The sequence below is a fragment of the Sebastes fasciatus genome, chromosome 11 (assembly GCF_043250625.1).
Source record: "Sebastes fasciatus isolate fSebFas1 chromosome 11, fSebFas1.pri, whole genome shotgun sequence".
NCBI lineage: Eukaryota > Metazoa > Chordata > Actinopteri > Perciformes > Sebastidae > Sebastes > Sebastes fasciatus.
The window spans coordinates 6,980,303-6,994,427 of NC_133805.1; the positions used below are offsets into that span (position 1 = coordinate 6,980,303).

General features: G+C 40.9%; 1 protein-coding gene across 6 annotated transcripts in view; it reads left to right on the forward strand.

The window, feature by feature from the left end:
• astn1 (astrotactin 1) overlaps positions 1 to 13,796 on the forward strand; it is a 418,066-nt gene extending 404,270 nt beyond the window's left edge. For 4 of the 6 annotated variants that reach the window (XM_074650205.1, XM_074650208.1, XM_074650207.1 and 1 more), the window contains 2 exons: positions 1,441 to 1,624; positions 13,098 to 13,793. In XM_074650205.1, the coding sequence (XP_074506306.1) occupies positions 1,441 to 1,624; positions 13,098 to 13,335 (422 nt within the window). In that variant the 3' untranslated portion in view covers positions 13,336 to 13,793. Of the gene's footprint in view, positions 1 to 1,440; positions 1,625 to 13,097 lie in introns of all 6 variants that reach the window. The other 2 variants (XM_074650206.1, XM_074650209.1) reach the window with 1 other exon arrangement.
• The last annotated feature ends 329 nt before the right edge of the window (positions 13,797 to 14,125 follow it).

Here is a 14,125-nt window from a genome sequence, read left to right on the forward strand (position 1 = left end):
ACACTGTAAACTACAATTCCATGAGGATATTGACTATGAACAATTGTTATTCCATATAGTCAAAAAATGAAAGTTGAAATCTTTTGCCACTTTCTGTACTGGCGAGAGATTTTTACCAAAGATCCTCCTGCTGATTTGAATCGCAAAAACGCTCCAACCAGTGAAGTGTGATACTACTGGCTTGAGCTGTTGATTTGAATGCCTGGAAATACACCCTGTGGCTCTGTTTAGAATGGATTTTATTGCCATTGTTAACCAGGACAGGTGGATACATTTCTTACCTGATGAAAATATCAACTTCCCCTTCGAAGAAAATCTTCAACCATTTTAGCTTTAGATGGATATGTTAAGGATTTATTCATTTTTAAATGTTATTAATAGCAAGATATGCTTGTAGAATGACATCTGTGTTATTAATCTAAAATGCAAAGTGGGGCTGCAGAAGACAAAGAAAATGGAGAGAGCATCACATTTCCACTAATGGAGACCCCATAGATTTGCCCTTTTGCTCAACAGAAATTCTGGTGTGGTGAAGTATTTATCTGAGGTAAAAGTTCTCCCCGAATGGGACATCACATCCTACATCAACAGTGTGTCTAGAGCTGCAATGATTAGTTGACTGGTTGATTAGTCAATTGACAGAAAAAATAATTAATCATTTTGTAATTGTCAAAAAAATATCTAGTTCCAGCTTTTCTCTTTATGTGATAGTAAACTGAATATCTTTGGGTTTTGGACTGTGGGTCATATGCAAGAAGACATTTGAGTACACCTTGAGCTTTATGAAATTTTGATCAACATTTCACTTTTTTCTGACATTTTACCGACCGTATGATTAAGCGAGAAATCAAGTAATTGGTTAATCGATAATGAAAATATTTGCTAGAGCAGCCCTGTCCAGAAAAAACAGTATTACATCTTTTTCTTGGTCATGTGTAGAAGTTAACCCCACCTTGTGAAGGTCGCGAGATGGTTAAGGTTAGGCATTGACCTGGAATGATTAAGGTTAGGCATTGACCCTCGAATGGTTAAGGTTAGGCATTGACCTCAAATGGTTCAGGTTAGGCATTGACCTCAACTTGTTAAGGTTAGGCATTGACCTCCAATGGTTACTGTTAGGCATTGACCTCCAATGGTTAAGGTTAGGCATTGACCTCAAATTGTTAAGGATAGGCATTGACCTCAACTGGTTAAGGTTAGGCATTGACTTCAAATGGTTAAGGATAAGCATTGACCTCAACTGGTTAAGGTTAGGCATTGACCGCAAATGATTACGTTTAGGCATTGACCGCAAATGGTTATGGTAAGGCATTGACCTCCAATGGTTACGGTTAGGCATTGACCTCCAATGGTTAAGGTTAGGCAAACCACCATTTGTAGCTGCCATGACAATACGTGAAGTTGTCTAGTGTTGACCTATGACTGTGCTTGCCCTTCCAGAAATATCCGATAAGATCTACAACCTGTTCAATGGTTACACCAGTGGGAAGGAACAACAGACAGCCTACAACACCCTGATGGACCTGGGCGCTCCCACGCTCCACCGCGTGCTCTACCACTACAACCAGCGCTACGAGAGCTTCGGAGAATTCACCTGGAGGTGTGAGGATGAACTGGGACCCAGGTAGGGCTTTCACGATATCATATTTCCACAACACGATTATCGTGGCTAAAAGATCAGGATAGCAGTAATACAGCGATATCTATAAAACATATAGAGCTGGCTGAGTGTTGGAGATTCCTCATTGGCGGTTTGTCTTTCAAAATGAAAAGGCGGGAACAGTCCTTTGTTAACGTTTTCTGGGGGGCGTGTCAGCGGTTCCACTCACCGACGCAAGTGGTATTTTTCATACATAGCTTTACAATGTCATGATATGCTACTTTTTTAAAAAGACTTACTGGATTTAACATTATAGACATGACCACTGACTATTTGTATAACCGACAGTCCAGACATATACCCGGTTTTGACAGTCTTGTTTAAATATCATGGTTATCGTCAATATATATAGGGGTGTATATTGCGACACCCCTAGATTCAGGTTTTTAAAGCAAGGCAAAGAACAAACAGTGTCTCCTTTTTAGAAGATGGTAATGCCTTTTGCTTTAATACTGCATGAAATAAGGAAGGGAAATTACAGAAACAGTGTGACTGTCAAATGTTTGGTATTCAGTTTTTCAGAGCTGCCGTGGTATGTAAACTCAAATATCCATTCCTTCCAGTAAATTGATCGTCAACTATATGGCCAATTTAACAGAAAGACCCAATAATATGCAAGGCTGACTCAGGACATCTTTGTAGCTCTGCCCTGAGTCAGACTTTTACAGAATACCAAATAACTGAGCCATTTTAACAATGTGTTGACTGTAATCAGTCTCTGAAATTGCAGCGTTTGTGTGCGTGTGCCTACTCCATTTATGAGTTGCCCTCCCACCATGAAAGTACAATCTGTCATACTGAACTCCGAACAATAACAGTACAGCCGGGCTGCAAGATTGCAGAAAAGTGGCAACTAGACAAGAGTCTGGCTTGGTTTGGTGTGAACACCACTTTACAGCATAATGCACGCGGTCCTTTCAAAAATGATTAGTCGCCAGCAATTTCAAATATTATATGTGGCTGGAAAAACTCTTGTAGTGCACCAAATGTGTAGTCTCTCCTGAAAGACATTCATTGTGTTGTACGCATGAAAACTTGACAGAAACTGTGTCAAGAAGGAAAAAAGGGAGATAGAGAGTTTGAATCCTGGCTCCTTTCTGAACCTCCACACGGCTGGCCAATGGCAGCATGAAGTGTGTGTGAATGTTGGATTGTCACTTTTTGGAAAGTTGCCGAAATGGTCGGGAAGGTGTGATTCACCCATCCGATAAGCAAATCCAACACACCTGCATTTGATGCATGGCAATGCTTGACCGCATGTTTGTGACATGTCAGTAACTTTACCAGAGTGGGCCATTTCAGCTTTGTTAGGCCCAGCGACAGTGGCAGCCCATTGAAAGCAGTGCATTGCAAAGGTTTTCTATCGGACACCACACAACGTCTTGACTTTTTAGAAGGGCAGCAACTTTCACTCCTAGGACGACACATCTCTGCTACTGTACCCTGACCCTGTGTTCGGTCTGATGTGTGCTACAAAGGTTAAACAGCGCGGCACTACGCAATGCAGTCAGTACTGCCTGTCTTTCTCATGTGCAGCAGAGGGAAGAAGTGAATGAATGGTGAAATGTCATCTTTTTGCTGAAGTTTGCAGGCTGAAGCAACAATGCCCCCACCGATGTAGCCCCCTTGTGGTTTTTCCAACACGTCCTCATGTCCTAAACAACAGAAAAGGTTGTTTGCCAATGACTCTCAAAAGGCCATATATGACTGCTGGAGAGTACCAGCAATTGACACACCTCGTGAAATAGTTGCAGTTTTAAACAAGTTAATGTTTAGAATTGAAACAAAACTCCTTGGTTAGGTTTACGCCACAAAACTACTTGATTTGGATTAGGCCACAAAACTACTTGGTTAGGTTTAAGCCACACCACTAATTGGTTAGGTTTAGGCCACAAGACTAATTGGTTGGGTTTAGGCAACAAAACTACTTGGTTAGGTTTAGGAAAAGATCATTGTTGGGTTAAAATAAGTATCATTTGTTATGTAGATTACGTACATACCTTAAGTACGTTATGCAAGTTACCATACATATACAACTTAAAATAAGTCAACGTTGAGTTTTGGTTTCACTCAACACAAAAAGCGGTCCCCTGGTTGAAATTTCTATGTCTTCCCTACGCAGACTTTGACGCTCGTTATACTACGTCACCGGACTTTGCTCCCGTCATAATTACTACGGCCGCTAGAGGTCACCACCTTACAATGTATACAATAATACATCCACAGAGACTTTAGAAAGGTTAAATTATGATTGTGAATTAATCATTTAAAAAATTTTGGCGGGTCCAAAATAAACATTTTGTTTATGTCTGTGGAAGATATCTGACGTTTGGTTTTCACTTCTAACAAGGCTTGTGAGCCAATAGTAAAACAACGTTGGTATCACGTCGTATGTTTAGGTTGTTGGTAGTGTGGAAAAAACGGATAAATGGCTGAGATTGACAGTAAGTGCCTGGCAACGACTTGTTGTGAAGTAAATGCAATGGAACGTGGGAGGGAGATTGCGACATCTAGTGGCTGAACGTTATCAATGTTATCAATTGTACCTTTAAAACTGTGAATCTAAGCTAAAATTCATTGTATCCCGTTCCCCTCTTGTGTACAAGTCAAACAGAATCATACTTTTCTAATAAAAAAATAAGACAGGAAAAACCCAAACACTTTAAACAAAACCAAAACAAACGTAATCTGACAACATATAGCCAAAGCATATCCTTCGCACATTTTTTAAAGGAAGCTGTCATTTGTTCCAAAACTCACAATTACAAACACATCCTACAGTGGCTCACACAGGCAAGTCTCCCTGGGATCAGCCCATTCAAAGCTCGGCGGCGTTCAGCTCTTGTTTTGATTCTCAGAGGTGGGCAGATGTTCTGCTCCCAGCTTCCAAAGTGCTGTCTTTGATTGTGGGCGGTTGTTTGTTTGAATTACAGTTAGAGGGGAAATTCATTCAAACTGGCTGGGAAGCCGAGTGAGCTTAACCTCTGTGACATCACCGGGGCTATTTAGTAACGCACAACCAGGGAGGGCCCAAAATTTCCCCCCCAAGCTACGGATAAGTAACCCATAATGTAAAATTGCAGCTTAATGTTTTATAAACAGAGCCATGATGTAAAATATACTTATAAACGACAGTCTGTGGTGCATGCTTTCACTTTGGCAGGTGAAACTGATTAACCAAGGCTCCCTTAATTCCCTCTGTTTCCCTCTCTGTCTGTGGGTTCCCCCCGCCCTAAATGAAAGGTTGTTTTTAATAGGGACCATGCTGGAAAGAGTTGATGTAATTGAGGGAGTTGCTTCTGAAGTGTTCCATTAAAATACACTTAGATTAACAGCCCCCCAATTTAGTCAAAGGGAGGGGTGATTAATGTTAATAAAGGCACCTCAGAGCTGGAAAAGCAGAAGAGAGAAGTGCAGTCAAGGTGATGCCCTGGCAACAGGGGAAGGAAGTATAAACATGTTTTGTTTAGCCAAGTCATCAAATGAACATTAGACTTTCCTATGTATCTGGTTTGGTGTGAGGAAAGACTGTGAACCTGAAGCGGAGCTGGATGCGGTCTATTGTTACCAAGCGAACAGGCAGGGAGGCAGGCAGAGAGGTTAATGGCCTTCCAGCTCCACTGCTGTGTGTCTAAGTGCGCTGACAACTTCCCCGCGGCGTCAAACACTTTGTTTCTCTGACCTTATTCGACCGTTGGGAAAAACAAATGCAGCAGATAAATGGTTGCCAGGACAAAAATATGAACATGACCATTATTTTGGCTTGCTAAAAATGATATCAGTATCTTTTTTTTTTTTTTTTGCAAACCATAATAATGGTCGTGCAGAGTTTCTGACTGTTCAAGCATCCAGTATTGATGTTGGCCTGGTTCTGCAATTGCACCTATGATCATTTTGATCATTGTCATTCAGTTGAACAAAGGCTGACTCTAACTTTGGGGTCTGGTCTAGTCTGGTCTTAGTATGAATGCACATTATGGTTCATATTAGGATAAAGATTATATCCTTAAACATTTTTTCCAAGCCAATGGTTTGTTGGTCTAAAGCAACACAGTGTCGTCAGGCTGGTAATCATTGGGGATGTGCGGAGATACTACAGTTTATTCCACCCACCAAATCATTAGGGGCCCAAGCATCAGTGCTGAAACTTTGTTGTTCTTGTTGCTGTTGTGAGAAGTCTTCATCTTGGTCTTGTTAGTCTTCTTTCTACATTTTCTCCAGCTATTATTACCTAAAAGAACAGTTGGATCTCAGAAACCAAATCCAATTTAAATCACCCAACAGTTCAGGTAGACACACCTACTTTGGGCAGTATTACCCCAGTACTAGGTTATATGGTAGGCAAAAAAAACACTTGGTTAGGTTTTGGCAACAAAACCATTTGGTTAGGTTTAGGCAACAAAACCACTTGGTCAGGTTTAGGCAACAAAATCACTTGGTCAGGTTTGGGCAACAAAATCACTTGGCTAGGTTTAGGCAACATAACTACTTGGTCAGGTTTAGGCAACAAAATCACTTGGTCAGGTTTGGGCAACAAAATCACTTGGTCGGGTTTAGGCAACAAAATCACTTGGTCAGGTTTAGGCAACAAAACCACTTGGCTAGGTTTAGGCAACATAACTACTTGGTCAGGTTTGGGCAACAAAATCACTTGGTCGGGTTTAGGCAACACAACCACTCGGTTAGGTTTAGGCAACACAACTACTTGGTCAGGTTTAGGCAACAAAATCATTTGGTCAGGTTTAGGCAACAAAACCTCTTGGTCGGGTTTAGGCAACAAAACCACTTGGTCGGGTCTAGGCAACAAAACCACTTGGTCGGGTTTAGGCAACAAAACCACCTGGTTTGGTTTAGTCACGGGGGAACCTTTAAGTAACATCCACAACAGCAAAATCTGTCCACAGACAAGACAGTCCTTGTTCTCCATAACAGCCCCTCTTTAAGTCCCTTTTGTTTGTGGTTTGCTCCTAAATCACCATTTTTTTGGCCACTTGAGAAGGAATACACCTCTCCCGCCCAAACAATCTGTGGTACCGCCAACAGTAAACAACAGAGCAGACAGGCTCCCCTCTAGTACACACACTCATAGACCACAAACTGTAAATGTACAGAGACACGGTTTCATCTTCCCAAATCGGCTCAATGTTTTATGAAGGGAATTCCTCAGTTTCCCTGTCACAAACAATGAGGACTGAATAAGATTTCCATTAGCTAGTCAAAATACAGATAACAAGAACTCTGCTCAGGCTCTGACTCAATGTAAACTCCTATCAGCCAAGTAAGCAATATCTGGAGACAAGTGAATGAACAAATGTGGCTTTATCTTTCTTGTGGCGGCAGATATTCAGATCTGCTGTTTTTAGAAACATATCGAATCTCACTGACGAGACCCTTTGGCATCCTGCAGAGGACATTTCTGTTGCCTTTTTCATGCAACATCGCGTGACGTTTTAACTCGAACCATAAACTCACCGAAAGGCCGTCTCTCCGAGACTTGACACTTCTTCTCCCGGGGGCCAGACCTTGTCATCGCCATGGGAGTGCCCATCATTTCAGGCACGCCGCCTGGCTGTTGACTTATAAATGCGAGATGTTTTGGCTGGACTGAAAGAAAATCCTCCATCCTGGACGTTTCGCTCCTGACAGTGTCCTTGGTTAGACTCCGTGCCCTCCGATGAACTGAGAAATGTTTGATTTTTTTCAGATTTTTCTTTCTGTTTTTACATGACAGTCTCTCTAATCAGAGGACTGCTTGCGATAATAAGTATTGTTATGGTTGGAATTTCTCTCAGGAAATCATAATCATAATCACAGCAGACTGTTTACTTTGCTCTTTGACTGTGTGTATTTTTGTCTTTCTCTCAACTATAAGAAAAAGAGTCAAAGTAGAAGTGCCTTTCAGCTGCTTGTCCAGCAGTGATTTATTGGATTCTGTGATACTGAATTGTGAACAGAAACATATAAATATTTACATACTCTGATATAAATTGCCAGTATAAAACTATATCATTATCAATATCAGCTTATATTGTTATGAGTTTGCTTAACAATTAAAAGTATCATCTGCCCTCGTTGGGAGAAATCCAAGGTGGTTCCAGTCAAATGTAATATATGCGGTGGTATTGGAGTGTTTTTAGTAATTAGTTCTGACGCTTCAACTCTGCAGTTTATAAACCAGAAAACAATCCACAACATTAATATACCACTAATGTGCAACAGCAATTTGCATTTAGAAAAAAAACGTAATGCCCCCCGGATTATATATTTTTATATAACATAATGAGTAAAACCATTCAAATTATTTTAAAGGTCCCACATTGTAAAAAGTGAGATTGTCATGTCTTTTATATTATAAAGCAGGTTTAAGTGCTTTATAAATACTGTTAAACTATCAAAATGCTCAATATACGGAGAAATACACACAGCCCGTATTCAGAAATTGTGTGTTTGAAACAAGCCGTTAGGATTTCTGTCCATTTGTGATGTCACAAATATACAATATATAGATCATTACAGGGTTTTAAACATAAACATTCTAAATGTGTCCCAGTTTATTTCCTGTTGCAGTGTATGTGAATAACATCAGCTGACAGGAAGTAAACATGGACCCAAACTGTTGCCTAGCAATTCCGTTGAAATGCACTAAAACGGAGCGTTTCAGACAGAGGGTAAATACAGGTCTATTCAGGCAGACAGTATGAGGAAAATAATTTTTTTTTTAACATTACAGGATGTAAACACGTTCTAGTAGAAACACAAAATAAAAGTATGAACCTGAAAATGAGCACGATATGGGACCTTTAAAATATATTTTATAGGATAGCTTTTTTGATGACGGATTAGAAGTTCTTTTTTTGCCTTTCTGTGCAATATTTTGAAGTTCTTATCATGGTTTTTATCTTTGTAAGTATATTTTGTATGCAAAGTTATCTTTTTTTTTTATTATCATGCATTTTTGAAGCATTCCCTAAAATTGAGTTTATCGTAATCTGGTATAACCGACATCTTTTAGATGCCTAAACCTAACCACAACTCCAGTCTTAAGGGTAAAAGTCCAGGAGGCAAGTCATTTATTTCCATAATTCTTAGGAGACAGGGTTGGAAATTTTTTTATTATTATTTTTTGGTCATTTTATTCTTTTATTGAACAGCCATTAAAAGCAAAATTCCAATCAGTATACTCAGGTTGAGCAGGGTCCAGTTCTATTGCTGCAGTTCTTGGATCTGTGTGTCAGTATGTCTAATAGGATGGATCCAAAGGGACTTGTGCATGTGTGTGCTTATGCACCTTGTCAAATGGCACCAAATGTGTGCCTTCAAGTGTGAGCATGTCTGTATGTATATACATCATATTTATGTGTATTGCATATGACCATACCTGCTTGCATGTGCACAGTCCAAACCACACAAAAGTTTGGGGGTGAGAGTCTTCTTAAAGGGCACTTGCGTTTCATCTTGGAGGCCATTTTCCACTTCTATACATGCACACGGATTTATGGTGACAACCGTTGCTATTTAGAGCCTGTGAAAAGCTCCTCTGCTTTCCTAAAAAAAATATATTAAAACATAATAAACCACATTTTTTTTCTTTATTGAAAAAAAAAAAAAAAAAAATTCCCAATTTCCTCAAACCACTGAAATCTGCAGCAAAATATTGGGAACATGAAGAGGTTTCAGAAAAATGATACGAATGATACGAAGAGTATGGCAGCACCAGCACCAACACAAGCGTTCTTGTCTGCAGACAGGCTGACCGAGAACACTGACATCATGTGTTGTTCTTTCTTTCTCTGCAGTTTCCAGAGCAGAACACATAACTGAGGCCGTAGAGGTTGCTGTTGTGGCTCTGTCGATATTTGCAAAGGGGATGCTGTCCTGCTGAGCATCCATATGTACATATAACATTCAAAATACGCTCTGATTCCAAAAACAATTCAATAAAATGCAAAGTACTCGTATTAGCCAGGTAACTGCAAAGAAGGTGTTGTTTCTCATGTATCTCCGTATGTATAATGGTTTGCAAATTAGAAAGGAATGCCAAAAATAACTCAGAAATATGTTGGACTAAAAGCGTTTTGCCTACTTGAAAGGAATTGTGGCCTATGATGGCATACAGAATATGTTCATTTTCCAGAGATAACATTAACACATACCAGGAAATATGGTGATATGCTATATGTTTACAGAACAGTTGATTTGGAGTCAGTATAAGACAGGAGATGAAATACTGTGGAAGCCATAGACCACACAGTGTCTGTATTGTTTCAGTGCGTTGGTCAGTGCCAACTTGAAGTTTAAAACACCAGAGCATTGCTACTTATCGACGAGCACAGGAGTTACACATTTAAAAATATAACATATTTCCTTACTTCGGATGGTTGGTTTTATCCAGGATCAAGATTTGGATCCGGAGCAAACTGCAAATTAATCCAGACTGGACCATGTGACACTTATTAAACTAGAAAAGTGCACTCAGTCTTGTTGGAAAATTTTAACATATCACCCAAACCTAAATCACAGCATGTTTTTTGCAATTTGGGTGAACTCACCCTTTAAAAGCAATACCGGTTTCTTTGCAAATTTCTGTAATACAATATGTACACAGTTGTTGTCACATTGACATATACGGTACATGCATGTCGCCAACATTATCACCATCATCATCATCATCATCATCATATATCATATATTTATCTGTACCATCATCGGTCATTTTGAGATCACCAGTGGGAATCACAACTCCATCAACTCCATTACGTTCCCTGCCATCATTTCCCTTTTCAGTGCCATCTTTGTTTTCACCATTTTCACCTCTCCATCATCATTTGCATGACAATCATCATCATCATCATCATCATCATCATCATCATCATCATCATCATCATCATCATCATCTGGTCTGCCCCATGACTACCAGGTGAGTGCCCACTGATGATTAGTGGAACGTTGTGTTTTGGTGAATTCCCTGTGTGTGGTTTGCACCTGCACATTTAAAGGGGGCATATCATGCTCATTTCCAGCTTCATACTTGTAGTTTGGGTTTCTACTAAAACATGTTCACATGCTTTAATGTTCAGAAACCACATTACTTTTTCTCATCCTGTCTGTCTGAATATACCTGTATCACCCTCTGTTTGAACAGCCCAGTCTCACGGCAAAACGTGTCATAGACCCGCCTGTCCACTGTGAGAAAGCGTATCAGTGTCACGTTTTGCCTCGCCGAGACGTGAATATTACACACCTGCATTAACATGCAGTGTTATGAAGTGACGGTTGTCTCACGTGTTTTCTGTACTAAGCTCCGAGGTAGTGATGTAGTATATAAAGTGAGAAAGAGCCCTTATGGTGGGTGGGGAGGTGAGATGGTTCCAACAAACACAAGAATTTCAACCAGGAGACCAGTTTTTGAGATTGGTGTTTTGTTTTGCAAGTTACGTTAATGACGTTTGTCACATGCTTTGTAGTAACGGTTGACATTTGTCACACGTTTTCTGCACTGACGTTACGTTGTTTCCGTACGTGTTTTACTTAGTTTCCGTATTTATTTTAAGCCCAACCACGATGTTTTCCCTGAACCTAACTAAGTGGTTTTCTTGCCTAAACCTAAGTCTGTGGCTTTGTTCCTCCCCTGCTGGTAATGCACGTTTATACAGGCATGTAACATGCACATCTCTGTGAGACAAAACGTGACACTGACAGGATATCATCTGTTGGACAGGCAGGTCTATTACACGCTTTGGCGTGACTTTGGGTTGGTCTGAAACGCTTCGTTTTAGCGCCTGTCTCTTTAAGCCCCCCTCCCAAAAAGAAGACCAGTCTACTCTGATTGGCTTGCGAGAAAAATATACCTTAACAAAGGTAGTTCTTAAGCTGTGGTTGGTATATTCTATTGAGCCTGCATGTGACACAGGAAGGGGAGCCAAATCTGAATGGCCTGTTGAATCACATGTTTTCTGATCTTGGCAGCCCACAAAAAACTGACTGATGCATTACATTGATTCATACGAGAGGGAAACCACACAGCTGCAGGAGGCTCTGCGAAGTAATCTGCTGAAAGTGGTCTACGTGTGAAAAGGAAATCTGTAGAATTAGAGCTGCGGATCGGTAACAACACTTGCTCTTTGTTCATTCTATCAGTAGGGTCTTTAGTTTCCTCTAACTGGTGCATATTGAATGTGTAGCCTGGGTGCCCCGGCGTGTCATCAGTTCATCAGTATAATATAATGTGCCGTGGCTCTGGTGACTCTGGTGCGTCCAGCAGACTTGTGGCTTGGCAGAACGGGGACGCCGTGCTGTAGAAGTGCTGGTTTGGCTGAAGAATGAGGAGAGTGTGTGTGGAATGAATGAAATCTCGTCCTGCTGCCATTTTCTGACTTCAGACAAACACTTGACAGGGTTTCACTAAAAGAGCCAAACAGGCTGTATCGGGCTTTAATGAATATTTATTGCGCTCGTTGTCCCTACGAGATGTGTTTATGTGAACTCCGTGCATCGTGTTACTAATGGAGGTGATATTTCAGCTGGCCTGGTTTGGCCGAAGGACAAGTTCAAGCATTTCACAGTCTGCCTCACCGTCCATTAGCCTGTTTTCCTCCGCGGGACCAACTCCTTCACTTGCCACGGCCATTCATTTGTGCACTCATTCATTTTTTCCACTGTTTTTACTTTCATCATTCCTGCACAGACCTTCAGAGGCACGCTGTGTGCTTTGGGTCAAAGTTGGAATGTGTCAGTAACCGTGCACCTTACCCCGCGGTGGTAGATGGGTAGGTTTTTAGTTTCTGTCGTACGGTGATGTCATTCTGAAACAACAGCAGAACCACGGTGTGATTTATGGACTGAAGACAGTCCAATGTGTCTGATGGCTGATGTTCATCAACACTGAGATTTCACCTTCCTTCAGATGCTTGGCAACAAGTGTTTCTCACAGTTCATTGCATTTCGGTGGCTTTCTAAACCTGTACAACCAGTGCAGAGGATTGGGCAGTCTTTACCAGGAGTACTCTGTCAAAAAATACATTATGGCAGTAGCGCACCACAATATTAGAACACTTTCCTGAGGTGTAGCGGTGTTCTTTCCTCACCTGCTCCCCTTTGGTATTTGGATGACTTCCTATGTGACAAAGTAGGAGGGGAGGTGTAGTGGCAGTCCAGTTGGGCAGTGCAATTTGGTGTCTAGAAAGACTCCAGTTTACACAATCTAGCTGCCTGATCAGACCAGGACCTGATTCCTGAATGCATCTAAGGGCTAAGATCATCTAAGAGCCTGTAGATGCTTTTGGGAAACAGGCTCCAGGTCGACAGCATAAAGCACAGGTTAAGTCAGACACACTTGACTCAACATATTGATAATTTATTGCCAATGGTTTCACAGTTTATGGATCTTATCAAGCAAGCAAAAACCCACTTTAATTCTTTCTTCATTTTGTTCCAACAGGAAGGCGGGCCTCATCCTCTCTCAGCTAGACGAACTGTCCCCGTGGTGTAAAGGTCTCCTCCAGGAGCAGAAGATCGGCCTCCGCAGGATGTCCCTCAAGTTCCTGTCCTGCCGTTACACCGACACCAATGCCTTCGGGCTCAACTGGTCCAACATGGGCCAGGACGTGCACAGGGCCTGTGACGAGCAGACGCTCACTGTCATGTATAACGACCACGGCGAGCCCAAGGAGCTGTGAGATTATTATTAAAGGTTTCAGTTTGGATGCGTATACAGGAATATGGGAGATTTGTCAAAGCCAACAAAGAAACAAATAAAATGCAGGTTTCACATTTGTTTCAATAAGCTATCTGCATTTTTGGTGTCATAAGCAAAAGCTAAACATGATTTGAAATGCCATATACTGTATTTAGCTTTACCATATTATTGGTAAATGTATTCCACAGTCTAATCAGAGCTTCGAGATGATCTCTGAAGTCTGATAATCATCTAATAAATTGGAGCTTTGTTGCTTTTTGTTTGAGCTACGCTGAAGTCCATTCCTCTCTGGCAATAATGAGTGAAAATGAATGCAAACTTGACAGATTCTGCAGATGCTTCACAGTAAAAGCCTTCCTTCTTTCATTGCGGCATATGATGATTAATAATGATGCTAAGGCTGTCAATCGATTAAAATATTTAATCATGATTAATCGCATGATTTTCCATAGTTGATCACGATTAATTGCAAATGAATTACACATTTTTTATCTGTTCAAAATGTACTGCATTTAACAAAATATGCTCAAATCATAACATGGCAAACTGCAGCCCAACAGGCAACAACAGCTCTCAGTGTGTCAGTGTGCTGACTTGACTATGACTTGCCCCAAACTGCATGTGATTGTCATAAAGTGGGCATTCACATATCTTTAGGTCAGAGGTCAAGGGACCCCTTTGAAAATGACCATGCCAGTTTTTCCTCGCAAAAATTTAGCGTAAGTTTGGAACGTTCTTTTAGCCTCCTTCCCGACAAGCTATGACATGGT